Here is a 21,633-nt window from a genome sequence, read left to right on the forward strand (position 1 = left end):
ACTACTCCCTCCCGAGTATCCCGAGGGGTTGACGGGACCCCACGGAAGTTGTCAATCTCCTTCCTCCCCACCCCACGCGAGGCCCCTCCCCCCCGGGCCACACGCCCCGGCGCGCGCCCGCGCGCGCGCACACACACACACACACACAGTCCCCTCTGCGTTTCCCCACCACCTTCTCAAGTTGTAGCGGAGGCTCGCGGGGGGTTCTGCGTGGGCGGCGGAAGGGCGCTTGGGGGAGGGGGCGCGGACCGCGCCGCTCTGTGAGGAGCGCGAGTGTGCGCGCTCAGAGCCGGGTCGGCAGGTCCCCACCACGGGAGATGAAGGGACTGTACTGACAGGGGAAAGGGGGCACCGCGGCGGTGGCTCCGAAGGGACCGGCGATGGCAGCGCCTCGGGAGGAGGCTCCAGGGAGGGCGGGCGGCGCCGGCAGCGGCCACTGAGGTGCTGGCCGGCCGGCCCCCCGGACTGAAGGGACGAGAGGCGCCCTAACCGCGTCCGCACCCCTGTTCCCTCGCCTCAGTTGTCTAAACTTCGGGCTCCCTTCCACCCGCCCTCCGCGCCCGGAGTCAACAACTTCTTCGCCCTCCTCCGCCTCCGCCCTCGCCTCCGCCAGCCCCCGGAGCCCGCCGCGCGGCGGGGACCAGGAACCTCCGGCGCGGAGATGCGGCCGTGAGGCGTTGGCGGGGGGCGAGGAGAAGCTCGGCGGCGCCGGGGAGCGGGAAGGCGGTGTGGCCGGGGGGACCGGGCGGAGGGGCGCGACCGCTCCGCGCCTCCCCCCCTCCCGCGCCGCCTCCTCCTGCCGCTGCCCGTTCCGTGCAAGCAGCAGCAGCCAGAGCTGCCAAGCGGCAGGGCCGCGGAGATGTCGTCGTCGTCGCCGCCGCCGCCGCCGGCGGGGGCTGCCAGCGCCGCCATCTCGGCCTCGGAGAAAGTGGACGGCTTCACCCGGAAATCGGTGCGCAAGGCGCTGAAGCAGAAGCGCTCCCAGGGCTCGTCGCAGTTTCGCAGCCAGGGCAGCCAGGCGGAGCTGCACCCCTTGCCCCAGCTCAAAGGTAACTCCCGACCGGGGGGCGCCCGCAGAGCCATTTCTTTCTGGGGCTCCTCCTGCCCCGCGCTGCTTTGGCGCCCCCCTCCCCCTGGACTCCAACAGGTTTTTCAGATTCTCCCCGATTGCCCTGAACGCTCTTCCCAGCCGAGGGGAGGCCCAGAACCCTCCCCACCTGGTGCCCGCTCACCTGCCCGGGTTACGGGGACTCCCCGAGTGCGGCCAGCGGGGTGTTCTTTCCTCCTCCCCAGGCTCGCCCTCCCCTTTCTGGCTTTAACCGGCTGCGTAACCTTCCCACCTTCACTTTCTCGAGACCCACCTGCTCTTTTCTGACCCTCTCAGCTCGTCCTATACTCTTCCAATTGTAAGCGCCCGAACCCACCCTGTCCCCCACCCCTGCCATTGACTGTCCCTAAGAGTCCTACAGCCCGGGAATCCTACTGCAGACAGCGGTTAAGGGTTACCTGGCCTTTAGGTGTATTTCGAAAGAAACAGCCTAAAAATCTGACCTGTATAGAGCCTTAGTAACTGGGTCGTTAGGGTTACCTGTTCTCGTTTGGCCCAAAGACTGCGGAGACCTAAACTACTGAGAGATTACGCGGTGAATTTGGAGACAGGAGTAGGTAGAGCTGCTCTGCGTTGGGATGGGAACTTAGTTCGCCGAGCAGTGAGTGATCGCAGGGACTGCGTCGGTGTGTGCAGTAATTCGAGTTGCTCTCCCTACTTAATGCCTTGCAGACAATTTGGCTCATTTACTTTTCCCACTAAGTGTAGAAAATTTTTAATAAATTGTCTCCTGGTGTTCTAGTTTCATCTTCGCGCATTGTATTACCTTTTAATTTTATGTTAATGTCCTCAGTTTTTTGTTTGTTTGTTTGAGATCGAAATCATCATGGAACAAGATGATAATGCTCCTAGACGTTTAAAATAATTTTTCGCCGAAAGAAAGCTAATAGAATCTAGATCGTCTGTTTTGCCAGGCCAGGAAACCAAAGGTTTATACTGAGAGAGATAAATGTTCAGCAGAGTTTTCAATCCATTTATCCTCTTCAAGCCAATCTGGTTCTAATTTGTCTTTGGGCCCAGGGATCCAGCCTTAGTTTGGCTAGGAGTCTAAAGAAAACCCCAGATCAAATCACAGTTGACCTACATACGTAGCTGTGGAACCCCATTCAGACCTTACATGGCACTGCTTCTTGGGGTGCTTCTCAATCAAGAGCATCCCACAGCCAGAATCAAACTGGCTTTTAAAAGAAGGTTTTATCTAAGGTATGTGTAGCCTGTGTTACTGCACTTATCACTTGCTTTTTGGCATACAAAAATTGTTAAAATTCATGCATTTGTAGTCAGTGGTAAACCACAATGGTAGGCATCACCAAGACAGTAATTCTTGAGTGATGTCATAGCTATAGAAGAATATCACCTTACCTATTAGGATGTTGACTTTACTGTTCATGGATTTTGTATCTTAAAACTTAATTATAATGTCATAGTTACTTTTATATTACTGATTTCATTAAATTGTTGAATTATTTTTACAGTGTGAAGATTTAGTGTTAGCTTTTTTCTTTCATGTTTATTTTGCTTTTTAGTAAGGTATTGTGGTTCATTAATATTGTCCTTATTAATATAATATTTACTTTTATTTAATACAAATAATTGAATATTAAACATGGTTGATTCAAGTCAGGAGATGAAGTGTTAATACATTTTGTTTTTAAAAGCCTGACGGAAATGTGCAGTCAGAAATCATCTGAGTTATGTGGCATATAGTTCTACACGTTGAAGGTGCCATGGACTGTTTTATTTATAGTATTTTGGTCACAAGTAGAGAAGAAAAGTGGAACTTGAGATTAATTCTATATATTTTGCATGAAAATATAATCTGTGCAAATCTGATTGAGGAAAGTGAGACCTTTGCTTGGATGACCCCTAATAGGAAAAACTACTTTTACTCTAGATGCCAAACTGCTTGAAAAGTGGGGAGGAGGGGCGTTTGTTTTTGTTTTTTAAACCCAGTTGCTTCACTTGGTACTTTGGCAGCGTACTTGATACCACAGCATTGTGTGCTCTTTCTGTCAGTAGTAGTTTTTTCCAAATGTGGCCTTAACAAAAACCAGTGGAGAGAGAATTTTTCTTTCTACTCTGAAATGTAATCTTACTACGGAGTGATTCAGATATCTGTGGGCATCCAAGATCTTTCAAGTGTTTTTACCAGCTTGCTTATGTTACACTTTGTCCGCGTGGATCTAAACTGGAAAGGTGCCTGCTATTTTCCTTAAAGCCTACTATGGGTAAGAATTAACAAAATAACTCACCTTTTTCATGTACAAGAAGTTTACTTGTGCAAAAACATTTAGTAAGTGGGTTGCAGGTTTTTAATGGGAAATGTTCAGGGTAAATTCTGTTTTGCTAAAGAAAGTATTTAATAAACAGTCTTTTAAAAAATTTTTATTATTTTTTTATATTTAAATTTGTTGGTATAGGACTTAATTTTTCTGCCTTAAACTTCTGATAACCAACAGGTAACTTTAACTTAAAAAAATCTGTTATTCATAGTAGGTAGTTTTTCAGCCTGTTTAACCTATTTTAAGTCTGACAGGTTGGTTTGGTAAAGTAGTAGATACCTTACATTTATAGAATATGTAGCGTTTACAAATTATTTTACAAGTGAAATAATCCAAAGATGTATTAACTCCTCATCCCTGGTATTCCTTGCTTTGTCACACGTACTGAGGTTTCACACCTATTGTTTTGTGACAATCCTCAGCTCAGTGTGCTTTCACAAACACTGTATTTCATTGGGTCATCCCAGTAACGCCACACAAGAACACAGTGACTCCCATTTTATCCATGAGAAAATTGAGGTTTAAACAGTTTAGTTTCATGCCTGTGATTATTTATCTAGATGGTGTTGCAACTAGCACACATACCCAGGTCAAATGATCTCAGTATTTTTGCTGTTCACCTATTTTATGAACATCGGAAGCAGTGTGGTAGAAAGAGTTGGGTCACTGGGGTCAGTCCTGAGTCAGAGGCAAATTTTTAATCTTTCTGAGTTGTTTTCCTTATCTGTAAAATGGGGATAATACCTTCTATCTCCCCAGGATCATGGGGCTTAAGTGAAATAATGTAATTAAAGTGCCTAAAAATAGGCAAAGAATGTTAGCTTCCATTCTCTTTAATATTTGAAAATCCAGATTAAAAGTATTTTTTAAAATGAAGGGTTCACATAAATAGTCAACTTTCCTAGTGTACTTACAGTATGATTTCATTTATAATTAGTTTTCAGGTATGATTTCTGTGAAGTAAAGCTATAACATTTATCAGCATAAGTGTGGAAGTGGAAATAGGATAGAGTCAAACTCTTTAATATATTGGAAGCTGTAGTTAGAAAGTATTACCAAGCAAAGAAATTGAATTAACCAGTAAAGCATTTAGATTTGCATTTCTCATAGGAGGCAGCCAGAAAATAACAAAGAACTGAATGAAGCTGGGTTTGAGATTGAAGTCTCCTTCATATGAGGTGAAGAATTTCCAAGTATCACTCAGATTCTTTGTTGGCAAATTCTTAGAAACTAGGTCCTACTGGAATTATGGAGGCCAATTAACAGTGGTGTTGATTTGAAGTGCCTTGCTTACCTTTAGGGTACAAGTATTTCTTTTTGCCTTGAGTTATGTGGTCTTTTAGGATAGCTGGAATAAGAACACTGACATGATCTGAAGTTTCATAACTATCGTTAACTTTTTTTGTCACGGGAAAACACTAGTAAGTAAATATTTCAGGTGTATAGATCTTTTCGAAGTTAATATTGTTCCATCAAAGTCCAAAATCCCTTTTTGTAATCTAGGTGGCTCTAAACCGGAGCTGACATTCATCAGAATATGTCAAGAAAAAGGTTTGTTCACAAAAGAATGTAACATTTTAGGACTGTTTTCTGGAAGTAATATCCTATTTCTTCTGCAGGGCTTATTTTTTAATTTCTCAGAACTTTGGGGGGATATATTTCTTAAAGAAATTGATATAATATCCATTGCTAGTTTTCACATGAAGGAGAGACTTTATTTGTCTAATTTAGTGTCTTTGGAATTGCTATTTAGGGTCAAATTTCTTTTCCCCCATTTTTATTGCATCCTCTTAGTTAAATTTTAGATTATTTTCAGAAATATTTAATTAAATAAAGTGATAATTCAGTAAAATGTATTTACTAAAATAGTGTGATCATTGAGATAAAGCACCACCCATAAATAAATAGTGGACTCAATTTGTCTTCCTGCATCATTGATGATTCACAGTTGCTTCCGGCTAATTGTTTAATCTCTTTGAACTTCAGTTTAATCATTTTTTACTGGTAAAAATAACATTTTCCCTTGATAAAATTATAAAGATGAATTAGTCCTTAATGAGTTATTGTTCCTCCTTGGATGACAAAGCTTTCTCAACAAAAATAATGCATTTGGGAAATAGATTTTTGTGATTTATTTTTTAATTTAATTTTTTTAATTTGTAAAATGTTGAGAATAGAGACTAGCTTACTTTTATTTTTTATGTGTTTAGCACTCTGGTTCTCAACCCTAGCTATTCACTTGGAGAGCTTTAAAAAGTAGTTCTGCACCTAGAGAGATTCTAAATTAATTGGTCTAAGGTAGGATCCAGGCATTTGTTTTTTTAAAAGCTCCTGGGGTGATATTACTATACAGCCATGGTTGAGAATCACTAGTTTAGCATTATCTGTCTATTGATTTAATTCATTAATTAAGACTTTGTCCTTTTCTCTCCAATATTCATGGTTCATTACCCAGCTTATTAACATTTCCTGCTCTGACTTGCCTCCTGCTATTTACTTTCCACTCTCTTAACTTTGCTGCCCCCTGTGGCTGATCAGCTGCTTTCCTAAAGGGGATAGTGCTGTCCAAGATTCTGGAGTTTTAGGTATGATGAAATGATTCTGTTGGATTTTGCTGTAGTTATCATAATTGAAACTCAACTGTTATCATTTGATACTAGGTAGTCAGTTTTTCTTTGTGATTTTTGGAGCTGTGGCTGAGCTGTCAAGTATCTAATGAAAGTGAGAATGTGTGACAGAGGTTTGCTTCATTTTAATCTCCTCATACAGGGTAACGTGATGATTCCAGCCACTTCGGAGTGTAAAACTGCTATTTGTTGTATGCTCAAATCATTGTTCTGCTTCTTGAAGATTTAGGAGTAATATTACTACTGTATGTTGAATATCAGGTATTAAATGAACTATTCTTTAATTTAACTGTGTTTTGGGGCATGCCTTGTATTTATTTAGCATTAAGAAATGTTTTTCTTCAGAGTGTTTTCACTACTATCATCTTAATCTTGACCACAGCTTTTTATCCAAGTAGGGCAGCAAGGACCTGGGGCCACTTACATTCCATCTATGTTTTTGGCTTTTCTGTTAACCAGTTTGAATAATACCTGTATTTGTTGATGTTGTTTAGAGTCCCTGTTCACTTGTTAGTGTAGTGGTGTGTTTTCTCTCCAGAATAAAATGATACAATTTTTGTGAAAGAATTTATCTCTTTTTGCAGCCCATTATGTTAAAGCACTGTATTCTGTGCATAACTATGGTTGTGTGGACAGAATCACTGTTTTAATAAAGGAATTACCTGTTGGTTGTCTTCTGTTCCCCCATCCCCACACTTACTGATTGTGCTTCTGTCAGTGATGTTTGATGCTATCTCCAGCAGATTGGTTCTCTTCTGTGTTGTTTGTTGTTTTAATATATTTGTGCCTAAATCTGCTTCAAGATTTTAAAGTAAATAAATTTTGGGTTTTTAATACTATGATAGTAAATAGTAAATGTAGGTTTAAAACAAAGAATTGTTTGCTTTTGTATTTTGTGCTTTGCAAATGACTGGCACAAGTGACATGTAACATTATTGATAGAATTCTTGCTAGGAAAGGTATTGTGTAAAATTTGTGTGGAAAGTAATTTCCAAATTTGAGGTACAATCTTGGTTTGTAAGGATGTCCTTGAAGGAGATGAAAGGAGCAGATTTTAAATATGTAATTTTAATGTGTTATTATGTAACAAGAAACCTAAATGATTTGCTGAAAGAGTTTAGTATGACAGGCTAGGCTTATGCAGAATAAACTCAACTTGTCTGAGCAAGATATTGACTAATAAGCAGCTTCAAACCTATTTTTTATGGGTATCTTTTTGAACTCTTCCCTAAAGGAGTTTGTTTATATAGGCTTTCGGAGTAAGTAATGAATTTTAGAAATCCTGCAATTTGATCAGACTTCCAAAAGAAACCAATTATGATTTTGGGGGGTAGGCATAGTTTGCTGAAGATGATAGGCTCACGTGATAAAATTTAGAGAACCTATTTCTAACTTCAGTCCTGAAGGCAAGGGATTTCTTGGGAACACACTCCTCCTACTGGAATGGTGATGTTAGTTGCACCTACTATAACCTTACTGTGATGTTATTTGTGGTTGAGCCTTCAAGTGTTGCGTGGAACCACAGAAGTCATTCAAGTTTAACCTCCGTTGGGAATCAATTTCACTTTTATTCTAAATTAATAGCCATCTTGTCATTTCATCAGTGAAGCTTTCTTTAAGATAGGGAGGAAAGTATGGGGTTTTAAAGTTCGTAGGTACTCTCTCAGACTTTGTTTAATAAACAAACTGTACAGACAATAGCTAAAAAGATATTAAATGTGTGAAACAAGAACTGGTTTTTTTCATCCTTACCTGAGGATATGTTTATTGATTTTAGGGAGAAAGAGAGGGATGAAGGGAGGGAGGGAGGGAGAGATGGAGAGAGAGAGAGAGAAACATAAATCGTTTGCCTCCCGTACGCACCCCAAACGGGGATCAAACTCTCAACCTAGGTATGAGTATGTCCCCTGATGGGAATTGAACCCACAACCTTTTGGTGTACGGGATGACCCTCCAGCCAACTGAGCGACCTGGCTGGGGTTGAAACCAGAACTTTTTAATGACTGGACTTAGAACTTATAGTTCAGGAATACAAAATTTTAAACACAGCTTCAAAGTTACACATTTTCTCTGATTGGTTTTGCCTTTGTTTCATAATCATTGGTAAAGTTTATTCTAGAATTATAACTATTATCAGAAGTTAATGATTATTTGATCTCATTGTTCATCTTCATGCCTCTAAATTGATAAAATGAAAAAGATGGGACAGTTTGTGTTGTAAACGCTGAGTTTTGATTTAGCAAAACTGGGTCGTTTTTTTAAGCATTTTTCAGACATATTTTTCTAGAGATAAACACCTGTTGAAGTCATAAGTAAAATAAGATATAACTCCTGTAAGATTATGTTTCTCCTTTTTAAAAAATCTTGCACTGCCATTTCTTCTTTTGGTTGGCCACAGGAAAAAGATTTTGTTTGCCTGCTATGAAACTAGACACATACTTTGCTTTCAAAATCTAGTACAGACGTATTTTCTTCTCTTTGGTGTCCATAGTGCATAGAATTTAGATGAAGCATTGTAGAGATTATAATTTAGTAAAGGGATTAAAATGGTGAATGTATTTTCTTTTGAAATTATATATCTGTAGGAGATTTGAGTTTGGTGGGGAATATAGACGTGCAAGCAGGCAGTTTAAGTTAGTGTGGTAAATGTGGTAAGAATAAGCAGTAAGAGGCTAGGGAGTATGTGAGGGACCTTGCCTAGTTTTGCTATATGAGGAGAAAGATCAGGGAAGGCTTCCTGGAGAAAATGAAAGGTAAACTGAAACCTAAAAGACAGATTTGGTCTAACAGATCCACCTAAAGGACAGTATGTTCAGCCCCAGAGGTAAGTGGGCATAGCTTGTTTTGGGAACTGCCAGTGGTCTATGTGGCTGTGATGGAGACTATTGTAATAGGAAACTGGCTAGAGAAGAGACTGGAGCAACAGTTGGGAGCTAGGTCATAGTCTTGATACCATGTACTGCATTTATTCCTGATATTAGTAAGAAGACAGTATTGAGAAATGGGAGTGAGGAACATTAGTTAGGATACTGGCACAGTAATCCACATGAGAGAGGAAGGTGGCCTTGCCTAGGTGGGGATGGGATATCACAGGCAGGCCATGGTGGGAGGAAAGAATCTATCATGACACATTTCCAACTCAGGCAGCTAGAAGTACGATAGCAATTTTACTGAAAAGGAAAAAGGAAGATCAGACTTGGGAGAAAATAATGGTTCTGTGTCGGACAGGTTGAAGTGCCTGTGGGAAACTGAAGTGAAGCTGTCTGGTAGGAAGTTAGATACTTGGGTCTGGAGCTAAGTAGAAAGACCTGTGCTAGAGATCATCTAATTTCTTTAGGTTAAAGGTAGCATTTGAAGCAATGCAAGTAGAAGCAACTGCCCACTCAAAATGTGTAGAAGGAGAGGAGGCCAAGGAATACTGTCATTCAGATGACGATCGAGGAAAAGGAGTAACCACCATGCAAGAGAGGCAGCTTGAGTGGAGGCAAAGGAGGACGGGAGAGAGTAGAGACAAGGCCGTCAAGGGAAAGAGTCTTTTAAAAAATGGGGGCTGGGGCTAGTAACAGTGAAAAAAGCTGTCGACAGTCAAATAAGAACTGAAAAGTTTCCATGGGTTTGGTAGTCTTTAGGCAACATTGGTGACTTGAGAGGCGTTTTAGGGACTTGATAGGCTTGAAATGCCTGTAAAGTGAGGAGTGAATGGAAATTGTGAAAGCTAGCCAGTAAATATGGACATCTCTTTCAGGAAACTTGACAGTTAAAAAAAATTCACTCTAGCTGCAGTGTGGAGAATGGATTGTAACAAAACAAGATTTTTACAAGGAGGACTGGTTATTTCAGTAGGCTAGGTGAGACACGACATGGCTTGGCAAGGATAGTAGCAGTAGAGATGGAGAGAAAGAGATGTTTTTGAGGTATATCAGAGATAGGGCTTGTGAATGAATTGTTTGGGGGGAGATGGAGAAGGAAAGGTAAGAACCAAGGATGATTCCCAAGTGTTTCAGCTTGGACCACTGGGTAGATAGCTCTGCTGCCAGTCACTGAGAAGTCAAAAATTAGAGAAGAAACCAGTGTAGAGGGAAAATCTGGAGTTGAATTTTGGAAATTTTAAATTTGAGATGTCTTTTGGAAACCCAGGTATAAATATCAAATGGACTTTTGGATGTGTAAATCACAGAGTGCTCATTTGGTAATTTCTGTGACTTCTAAAGTTTAATTATTAGATTTTCAAATATGTTTATTAGAAAATGTCTATAGTTTGGGATGCTGGCCGCTTGGTCTTCTGGCCAAGTTGGGATTATGTATTCCCTCTTTAGTGGAATGTCTGTGTATACCAGATGGTATATGTGTGAGGGGATCACAAAATATGTTGGGACAAGTGCATGAGTAAGTTTGGAGTTACTTAATTGTTTGTTTTCTGCCTTTAGACTGTACGCGCTCCAAGACCTGAGATCCATATTTTCCTCCACAGCATTTCAGTAGCCAGTGCTTGGTTTTAATGTTTAATTGAATGAAATAATTAAGCAGAAGCTATTGAGCTCATTTAAATAAAAATACCATTTTCATTTTGTCATACTATAATGCACAACCTAAAACTGAGTCATGTTTACATATAGACCAAAACTTAGCATTTTGGTGATGAAGAAACAAAAACAGGTTATATTTTTGTGTAGGTCATTTATAGCTCAGTGTCTTCTGGGTTATTGACTCTTCTTCTATAATATTAAATTGCAGATGTGTATTGCTTACACTAAAGCAAAATTGGCACCATGTTTTCTAACAGTGAAAAGGAGAAATATTTGTAATTAAAAACCTTACCAAGATACTGATTTCTTTTCAATCCTGAGGAAGCAGGCGAGTGAGTATTGAACGTAGGTTTTTCAAAGAAAGTTTAAAGCAGGAGATCTTTATTAAATTCTCCTGACATAAAAGTACTTCATTGATCTTCTTTGGGATTCTCTTCTAGCACTATTTCTCCCTTTTTAAATAATTTTATTGGAGAACATTTGTTTTTTGAATGACTACTAAGAAACAGGATAAAGTGAACTTTTAATGACTCAACATTTGTGTCAGAGCTAGGTTTATGATTTGGAGTGGCTATTCAGTTTAAGTTATAGTCCATAGTTAGAAGTTTTGAGGAGTTATTATAGAAGAATTGATCAGCCTCTGCTTATTTTTGCTTCTCTGTTGGAAATGATGGGTTTATTTCAGTCCACCTTTACCCAACCTGTGCATATAGTTTTGGGAAACTTTAAAAAAAAAAACTATGGTCATGTTAGCATAGCATTGTCATTCTGATCATTATTTCCCAATTTGAGGAAGAAAAATAAATTGGGACAAGATGACTAAGACTTGGATATAAAAGCCAAATTGGGCTAATTCATCTATCACTTTACTGTATTTTGCTAAAACATCTAGAAAAACTGAAATTAGACATGTCATCTCCTTCAGTAGTTTTTAGTTTTCCATATACACATGTGTTTCCAATGAATGGTAACCACAAATTTAGGTTGTGAACCAGCCTAAATTTGAATCCAAAGTGGACATAAAGTAGCAAATGTAACAGTGAAGTGCTTTTAAGGTAACATGCATTTAATCTTCAGGCATACTGTCTTCATAGGAAAGTTCAGTCATTCATGTAGGAAAGGTAAAAATAACTCAGCTTTTGCCTACCTACCAAATACGCAGGGACTTTACTGGCTTTGGTATTTCACATATTTTGATATTCTGTTTTTAATTTGGACTACCTGGGTGACCTTACACATACCGTATTTGAGACCTGCTTTTTTTTTTTAAGATCTAGAAAAGAAACTTCTCTTGTGGAATAGGAATTACTATTTTAGGGTACAATACTTGCCGTGAGTCATGAGTGAGTCTCAGTTTTCGTGGTTTTCTAAAATAAACTCATTTAAAGACTGCAGTGAGAAATGTCAGATTCTTAACTATCCTATTTCTTTTGTAATGGTTTTATTATTCTTGTAGGAACTTACTGAATTGCTGTTAAAAACAAATCAAAAAAGTATCTTACTAGGATAGAAAATAAAAATCCCTAGCCACAGGAAATTTCTCTTAAAATTTTGAGCATCTTCCTGTATTTATACATCACTGGGATTATATAATGCATGCCGTTTTGTAAACATTGTTTTTACTTTAATAGAATATTATAAATAGCATATTTCTGAAAAAATTAAAATGAATTAAGAATGTCTTCTGAATAAAGTTTTTTATTTCTGGAAATAACGAATCCATTCATTTTAAACCTTGATTATAAATATTCCTTAAAAGGAGAGGAAATAATTTCTAGGAGTACTAGTATTTATTTTTATTTAGGAAGGTTATACATGGATCTCAGAAAATCCATTTAAAGGAATGCATCATCTCAAAAATTATCATTTACAATATTTTGTGTATAATTTCAGGGTTCTTGGATTCCCACCACTACCACTATCACCTTGAGTGCCATCTGCGGTCCAGTGGCATAGGGAAGTGGGGTGTTTGTAGACCTTTGGCCCTGCTTTAGAGACTTGAAAAACCTTGTTATAATATGTAATCATTTTCCTTAACATGGTAGCAAGTGTTTTGTAGGAGTAGCTCTAAGATGGAACCTCATCACAGCCATCAAAACTGAAAATAGCTATAGCCCTCTATTACTTCTATAAAGATCTGTTTAATATTTTTTCACCAAAAGTTCCAAATTAGAAAGATGCTTCTAAAAACCTGTTTTATTTAATGAAGAGCAGGTTTTATATTCAAATTGAATTAATAAGCAGATGACACAAATGTCCCATTTATTTTACTGGGTTGGCCAAAAAGTCCATTAGGTTTTTTTCCATAAAATAAAAGACACATTTTTCATTTTCACCAATAATTTCATTGACTTGGATATTTTGAGTATATCAGGTATAACGTCAATTGTTCTCAATTAATGTCTCGATTTGATCACTTTCAACTTCAACTGGTCTTCCCCACAATAGAGCATTGTCCAGCAAGAAATCTCCAGCACAAAACTACGCAAGCCACTTTTGACACGTTCAATCAGTCACAGCACTTTCTCCATACGCTGCACCAATTTTTTTTTTTTGCATTTCAGTTGTGTTTTTACCTTTCTTGAAATAATAAAGCTCCCTATGCTGAAAATGTTGCCTATTTTCTTCCATCTTCACTATTAAAATGGCTACACAAAATTCACCAATTTTGTTTTTTTAAATGCACACAGATATGGCTGTCACAATACAATCTAACAAAATTGTTTTGAATGAAGTTAAAGACAACTCAGCGCTTCTAGAGCCATCTTACAGAAAAAAACAGATGAACCTTTTTGGCCAACCCATAGTAGCAGACTTTGTTTTTCAATATTCTGCTTCCTAATGTAACATGTCCCATTAGCTAATCTTCATTTCTTGTTATTCATTTCTACCTTACCAAAAATGTTTTTAAATACAAAAGATAACAGTTAATTTTTTGAAATAAAAATTGAACAATGTACTTCAATCCTTTTATAATGCAATAGTTATGGATGTATTCACATGTGAATCATAATTGAATAAAGCATGGAAGTATTTACGCTCTTGATAGTTTTAGATAGACTTCTGGGGGTTGTCTTAAAACAATATACATTTATATATTAAACATGGAAGGTGTGTGTACTCAAATTTCCTAAAATGTGATGTCTGCAGTTTTCCCTACAATATTCAATTGTAATGAAAACATAGATCCTTAAATAAGTCATATTTAGTTACGATGGTGTGAATCATTCGTTAATAAGTTTTCATTGTTACTTTATAATAGCTTGATCCTTTAAAGTTTCAAATAAAAGCTGATTTTAGACTCTTAGTTATTAATGTTCTAGGGGTATTGCCAAAAAAAGCTACATGTCCTATATTCTGTGCCAGTTTCTTAAATTAGAATCTTGGATTGCATCTTTAGCGTGTCACTGTAGTGGTATTGCTGGGTTGCTATGATACAGTGCTTGTTCTATAATTTGTAGCATGAATCCTATATGAGATCCTACTTAAGATTTTGAATATGTGAGCAGCAGTAATTGGCAATATGGTATCTTTTTTCTTTCAGGGAAATTATGCCTATAAAACTGTTATTTCTGTTACAGATTATGATATCAGGTACTTCAGACTATTCTTAGATGTAAAAAGAGGATTAACAGTGAACAGCTTGAAAATAATTTGGTTATCCCTAAGTTTAGTTTATTACATTGACTTTTATGAAAATGGACAAGAAGAGAAAGGCTTTGTGACAATGACTATGTTAAAATTTCAGTGTTCTGCTTGGGATTTGAAGTCTTGAGATAAAAATGAATATAGACTAGATTTTCTGGTAAGATGCATTTGAGACGGTACCAGAAAAACTGTGTTACAAGGAAAAACTCTATCTTTACTGAATTTATTTTTTTTAATTCAGTTAACTCTTCAAACTAACCCTACATAGCTGTATTGATAAAATATTATTACTTCTGTCTCATTTTATGTGGTGGTTTGGGGGTTTTCACTTACATGTTCCATGAAAATTTCTATCAAATTTAGTATTATACATTAGTATAGGAAGCATAGGACAAAATAAGGGTATTCTAGGCATGTGTTACATGCACATTTGAAGTTTATATTATTGGTTACTGGCATTTGATCTTTAAACTTTTACTGTTTTTCAGTAATGTTTTGGGTATTTCATATGAAACTATTTTATTTTAAAAAATACATTTTATTGATTAAGCTATTACCACAGTTATGTCCCATTTTTTCCTCCCCTTTATTCCCCTCCGCCTTGCACCCCTCCTCCCACCAGCATTCCTCCCACTTAGTTCATGTCCATGGATCATATAAGTAAGTTCTTTGGCTTCTCCATTTCCTATGCTATTCTTTACCTCCCCCTGACTATTTTGTACCTACCTTTTATGCTTCTTATTCCCTGTACCTTTCCCCCCATTCCCCACTCCCCACTGATAACCCTCCATGTGATTTCCATTTCTGTGATTCTGTTCCTTTTCTAGTTGTTTGCTTAGTTCATTTTTGTTTTTGTTCTTTTTTAGGTTCAGTTGTTGATAGTTGTGAGTTTGCTGTCATTTTACTGTTCATATTTTTGATCATCTTCTTTTTCTTAGATAATTCCCTTTGACATTTCATATAATAAAGGTATAGTGATGATGAACTCCTTTAACTTGACCTTATCTGGGAAGCACTTTATCTGTCCTTCCATTCTAAATGATAGCTTTGCTGGATAGAGTCATCTTGGATGTAGGTCTTTGCCTTTTATGACTTTGAATACTTCTTTCCAGCCCCTTCTTGTAATGTTTGAGAAATCAGCTGATAGTCTTATGGGTACTCCTTTGTGGGTAACTGTCCTTTTCTCTTGCTGCTTTTAGGGTTCTCTCCTCTTTAATCTTGGGTAATGTAATTATGATGTGCCTTGGTGTGTGCTTCCTTGGGTCCAACTTCTTTGGGACTCTCTGGGCTTCCTGGACTTCCTGGAAGTCTATTTCCTTTGCCAGATTGGGGAAGTCCTCCTTCATTATTTTTTCAAATAAGTTTTCAATATCTTGCCCTTCCTTTTCTCCTTCTGGCACACCTATGATTTGGACATTGGTACATTTAAAGTCATCCCATAGGTTTCTAAGACTCTCATTGTTTTTTTTTTTTTTAATTCTTATTTCTTCTTTCTGTTCTGTTTGAATGTTTATCTCTTCTATTTGTTCCAAATTGTTGATTTGAATCCCAGCTTCGTCCCCTCCATTGCTAGTTCCCAGTAGATTTTTCTTTATTTCACTTAGTGTAACCTTTATATCTTCCTGGGTCTTTTTTATTTTGTTGCTGTACCTAATGAGTTCTCTGAGCATCCTGATCATCAGTTGTGAACTCTGCATCTGATAGGCTGGCTATCTCCATTTTGTTTGGCTCTTTTTTGGGTTGTTCTTCTGTTCTTTCATTTGGGCCATGTTTCTTTGCCTGCTCAATTTGTCAGCCTCCCTGTGTTTGTTTCTGTGTATTAGATAGAGCTACTTTTACTTCCTGTCTGAGTAGCATGGCCTATGTAGAAAAGGCACCTGTAAATTGCATGGGAAGGAGCAACCTGCTTCACCTCTTGGTGGCTCTGTGTGTGTGTGTGTGTGTGTGTGTGTGTGTTGGGCACCGTGCTCAGAGATGGGTCTGTGCCACTGCCTGGCTTCTAGGGGCCTGTGGGGCACTTGCCCCGCTTCTAGTCACCTCACCCACCTCCCTTGCAGCTGCTGCTGTGGGGTTTGTATTCATTTAAGCCCATACAGGCCCTTTAAGCAGTGAGACAAATTGCTGCTGCTGCTCCAGCCCCCACTGGTTTTTATAGCCAGAGGTAATAGGGGTTTATCTTCCCAGGGCTGGAACCCTGGACTCTGCTGTCTGGCCTGGGGCTGGAATCCCTCACTCCCACAGTATCCATCCTGAATTTTTATCCACCACATGTAAATGTGTGACCATCCCTTCCACTACCACCACCCCTCTCCAGGCCACACAGCATCCTCTCTGCCCCTCCTATCTTTCTGAATGAATGTGACTTGTTTAAATCCTTGGTTTTTGGACTTCCATACAGCTTGATTTTCTGATGTTTCTGGGTGTTGTTTTTGAGGTCTGGTTGTAATTGTTTGTATGGTTGTGCGAGGAGGCAAACGCTGTCTACCTACACCTCCATCTTGAACAGAAGTAGTCTGATTTTCTTTTTGATTTCTTTGATTGATTAGTTATTTAGGAGTGTGTTTAATTTCCACATATTTGTGAGTTTCCACGTTTTTTGTTACTGATTTATAAGTTCATTCCCTTGTGGTCAAAGAACATATTTGTATATTTCTATGTTTTTAATTTTTTTGAGGTTTCTTTTATGACAGGCCCATGATCTGTCCCGGAGAATTTTCCATGTGCACCTGAGAATATACAGGGGTATATCTGTTGTTTTAGGGTGGACTATTCTATAGTAAATATAAATTCTATAGTGTTCTATAGAGGTCTATTAGGTCTAGTTGGATTATAATGTTTTCTGTTACCTAGCTGTTCTACCCATTATTAAGAGTGAGATACTGAAGTATCTGACTATTATTGTTGAATTGTCTATTTCTGTTAGACTTTGCTTCATGTATTTTGGGCTGTGTTAGTAAGTGCACAAATCTTTATAATTGTAACATGTTCCTGATGAATTGAACATTTCATCATAAAATGACCCTCTTTATCTCTACATTTTTTTTTGTTTTAAAATCTGTTTATCTGGTGTTGATTTAGCCACTTCAGCTTTATTGTGGTTGTTAAGTGTTGGCATGATACATCACTTCACATTCTTTTACTTTCATTCTATTTGTATCTTTGTATCTAAAGTTTATGTTTTCCAGAGGAAGGGGCGACGGATGATGGGGGAAAGAAGGGGAAGGGTCAAGTCAAGGAACATGTATAAAGGACCCATGGACAAAGACAGTGGGGGAATGGGGTGGGGGTGAATAGGTCAGGGGAGAGTAATTGGGGAAAAATGGGGACAACTGCAATTGAACAATAAAAAGAACTTAAAAAAATAAAGTTTATCTTTTGGAGATAGCCTATAGTTAGGTCATTTTTTTTTTGGAGCCAGTCTGACAATCTCTACTTTATGATTGGATTTTTTAATCCATTCATATTTAACATTACTGTTGATATATCAAGTTGAATTTATATCTGCCACTTTACTTTTTTCCTATGTATGTCATGTCTGTTTTGTTCTGTATCCTTCCTTTATGCTTTCTTTACTCTTAATGTTTTCCAATGCAGCATTTAAATTTGTCCTATGATTTATTTCACTACATCTTTTTGAGTTTATTTTTAGTGGTTGCTCTTGGGCTTGCCATATACATGTTATCTTGTTAGAATCAACATCAGATTTATACTAGCTTAGTTTTTCTTTTTCTTTCTATTTTTTTTTTATCCTCACCCAAGCATGTTTCATTTGCTTTTTTAGAAAGAGAGAGAAAGAAATGTCCATGTGAGAAAGAAGCATGGCTTGGTTGCCTCCCATACATGCCCAGACCAGGGATTGCCCAGACTGGGAATTGTCCATGTCCAGAATGGGGATGGCCCACAGCCCAGGCACGTGCCCTGACTGGGAATCGAGCCCTCATCCCTTTGATTATGGGATGATGCTCCAACCACTGAGCCACACCAGCCAGGGCTATTTTCTTTTTCTACTTTTCATGGTATTGTTGTACAGTCACATTTATTAATGTTACAAATGCAACAATACACTGTTATAACTATTACTTTACCATCAGTAGTTATTATTTTAGCCTAGTACAGCTTTGCTCTATCCCACCTGCTTTGTGCTGTGTTGGCAAATATATTACATTTCTTTGTGGTAACGACCCGACACTTATCTGCATACATACTAATTTATATAATTTTTATCAGTTAAGAGAAGAAAAATATGCATTTATACTTTTATATTAATATTGTTACCTTTACTGGTGCTCCGTGTGTATATGTGTGTGTGTTTGAATTTGAATTACTTTCTGTGGTCACTTGCTTTCAGCCTGAAGGAATCCCTTTAGTGTTGCTTGTAAGGCAGGCTGGATGGCAGTAAATTCTCTGTTTTTGTTTATCTGGGAATGTCTTTATTTTGCCTTCATTTTTTGAAAGATAGCTTTGCTGGATATAGGATTTATGGTTGACAAGTTTTTTTTTCCTGGAGCAGTCTGAATATGTTATTCTCATGTTTTCTAGCTTCTATTTATGCTGAGAAGTCAACTGTTTAATCTTATGACACTCTTAAGGGACTAGTTATTTTTCTTTTGCTGCTTTCAAGATTTTCAGCACTTTCACTATCATAAGTCTGTTTGTGGATCTCCTTGCATTTTTCCTTCTTAAAGTTTGTTAAGCTTCCTGGATGTGTAGGTTAGTGTTATTAAATAAATTTGAGAAGTTTCAGTCATTATTTCTTCACATATTTTTTTCTGCTCTTGTTTCTCCTCTCATTTTGGTACTCCCTTCATGTGTATTTGGTATACTTTATAGTGTCCTACCTTTCTCTGAAGCCGTGTTCACTTTTCTTCTCCTTTTTTCCCCTCTTTGTTTTTCAGATTTCATAGTCTCTCTCAGTCTATCTTCAGAGTTCCCTAATTCATTCTCCTGCTAGTTTACATTTACTGTTAAGTTCTAGTGAGTTTTTAATTATTATATTTTTCAATACAGAATTTTCACTTGTTTCTCTTTTGGTAAATTCTGTTTCTTTATTGATATCTTCTATTAATTGTGCCACTGTTACATTTTCTTTATTTCTTTAGACATGTTTTCCTTTAGTTCTTTGAGTATATTTATAATGACTACTTTGAAGTAGCTTTTTTATTAAATCCAACACCTGACTGCTTTCACAGGCAGTTCCTCTTGCCTCCTTTTTCTTAGTGCATGGGTCATACTTTCCTGTTTCTTTGGGTATTATAAATTTTTTTGTTGTGAATTGGACATCTCAGATAATACAGGGGTGGACAAAAGTAGGTTTACACTTGTAAGTACATGAAACAGTTTATTTTTGTATTGTTATTAATTATTGTATTTTCCATGTGAACAACTGTAAACGTACTTTTTGCCCACCCCTATATATTGTAGCAACTCTGGGTATTGGTCTCACTCCTTGGGGCTTGTTAATTTATTTGTTTAGTGACTGGGTGAAATTTTCCCCCAACACAGTTTTAGGCCTCTAACGTTCCTCAGAGAAGTGCAGTTTTGGGTATGCCATTAGTCACCCTGAGATGACAGTGGTTTTGGCAGGGCTCTCTGTCTTTTCTTAACCACACCCCAAACTTTAATCCCCGTAACTTCCAGCTGATTGCTTAATTGGTTTCAACAATGCCCTGGGCCATACATTGTTTTACAGACTAATAGTGTTGAATTCAGGCTCCCTTGAAAGACTAGTTCCAGAGTTCAGTGTTTGAGATTTGTTCTGACAGCTTGGAGGGCTTCTCCAAGCTGTTTCTTTGCCTGGTGTTGTGCAAACTCGCCACCTATAGCCTATATCCTCACAGAATCTACTGTTCTCCCACTGCCTTTCATATAACCCCACTGTTTTATTTTGAGATATTCAGGTGAGGAGGATGCTGGCATTTCTCATGCCCACAGCCACCTGTTGCCGAGGTTAAATTCTAGGCCAGTGCAGTCAAGAAGAGGGGTCCCCTTCTTCTTTCTGCCCATCCTCCACTGGTGGGACAGAGTCTCTTACCTTTAGCGCAGCGCCGATGAAAATAGCGAGGCCCTGCTTACTGAATAGTGAGGCCTTTAACTTTTCCATGCTTTGTTGCAAATGAAGTCAGTTCCTTTGGGAAGAGACATTAACAGCTGTTTTATGGCTTGCTTCTTCCCCCACGCAAAATCTCTGAGCCACGGCCCCCAGAGGGGGGGGGCAGTGGCATGCTCCTGTGTGAGTGATACCCCAATATAGTAGCTGAGCATGAGGGTGAGAAGGGTTAGTAGCCTGAGATCTTTTTGGCTTGCCTTTTACTTTGTGGAGTGCCACTGCCTTATAGTCCAAGACTAAGGTACTCGTGCCTCACTATTCTCATCAGTGCTGCACCAGAGGTGTCTCATCAGTAGAGGTTAGGCAGAAAGAAGGGGACCCCTCTGCTTGACTGCACTGGCCTAGAACTTAGCCTCAGCAACAAGTAGCTGTGAGCAGGATGAGAAATGCCAGCATCCTCCTCCTCGCCTAAAGGAATTTGTCTGACTGGGAGCTGGAGGTAGAGGGGTCCCTGTGTTCTTACTTGCACCTTTCCCTGATGGAGTTTAAGCCTAACTGAACTGGGAGGAGGGAATACCCCAGACTCTTGCTTTTCTTACAAAATTTTCATAAATATTCTTGGATAGATGTTTCCTCATTTGCTGTTTGTTTAGAACCATTTTCAGAGGCTTCTAAAAGTTGTTCCAAAATAAAATAGTCTCATTAGTTTTGCTGGGGAGCAGGTCTTTGGGGCTCCTTACCTTGTCTTGCTAGAAGTTGATTTTGTGGACTAAAATTTTAGCTTGTTTTGTGGTATTAGTATTTTAATCATACCTAGGAATTCATAGCTTTTAGGTATATAATCATGCCAATAACTGCAAACTTACAAGAATTGAGAAAATCCTTGAAATAAAGAACTTCTGAAATTGACACAGGAAGAAACAAAAATCTGAGCAAATCTTATATCTGTTTAATTGAATCCAAATAAAAACCCTGATAAGGACCTTACAAGAAAATTAGACACATCCATTATGAACATAAGATGCAGAAATCTTTAACAAAATATTAAATTGAATATAGCAATTTATACATATAATAATACATCATGATCATGTGGGATTTATGCCAGAAATCCAAGGCTGGTTTTATTACACATTCAAAAATGATTTGCCATGTAAATAGAGTAAAAGTCATATATTACTTCATTGTAAATAGAAAATTCCTTCTCCATACGGTTCTCTCCTCTCTAATACTTTTCCATACAGATTTCAGCCATCTCAGTAGCTGATCTCGCTATTTAGTTCAGTAAGACTGCCTGCTGTTTTGAGTCTTTGCCTATACTGCAGTCTAGACAGTTCTAACAAATAGAGAGTTGGTGTGATTGTGAGGCTCACTCTGTTTACTTTCTCTCAGGGAG

At 38.5% G+C, this 21,633-nt stretch overlaps 1 protein-coding gene across 2 annotated transcripts in view; it reads left to right on the forward strand.

The window, feature by feature from the left end:
- The first annotated feature begins 118 nt into the window (after positions 1-118).
- Positions 119-21,633, forward strand: part of PPP2R5A (protein phosphatase 2 regulatory subunit B'alpha) — a 70,961-nt gene continuing 49,446 nt past the window's right edge. The window contains exon 1 of one of the 2 annotated variants that reach the window (XM_024552373.4): positions 119-1,049. In XM_024552373.4, coding sequence (XP_024408141.1) covers positions 860-1,049 — 190 coding nt within the window. In that variant the 5' untranslated portion in view covers positions 119-859. Of the gene's footprint in view, positions 1,050-3,115; positions 3,337-21,633 lie in introns of those variants that run through there. The other variant, XM_045188462.3, reaches the window with a different exon arrangement.

Source organism: Desmodus rotundus, chromosome 12 (assembly GCF_022682495.2).
Source record: "Desmodus rotundus isolate HL8 chromosome 12, HLdesRot8A.1, whole genome shotgun sequence".
NCBI lineage: Eukaryota > Metazoa > Chordata > Mammalia > Chiroptera > Phyllostomidae > Desmodus > Desmodus rotundus.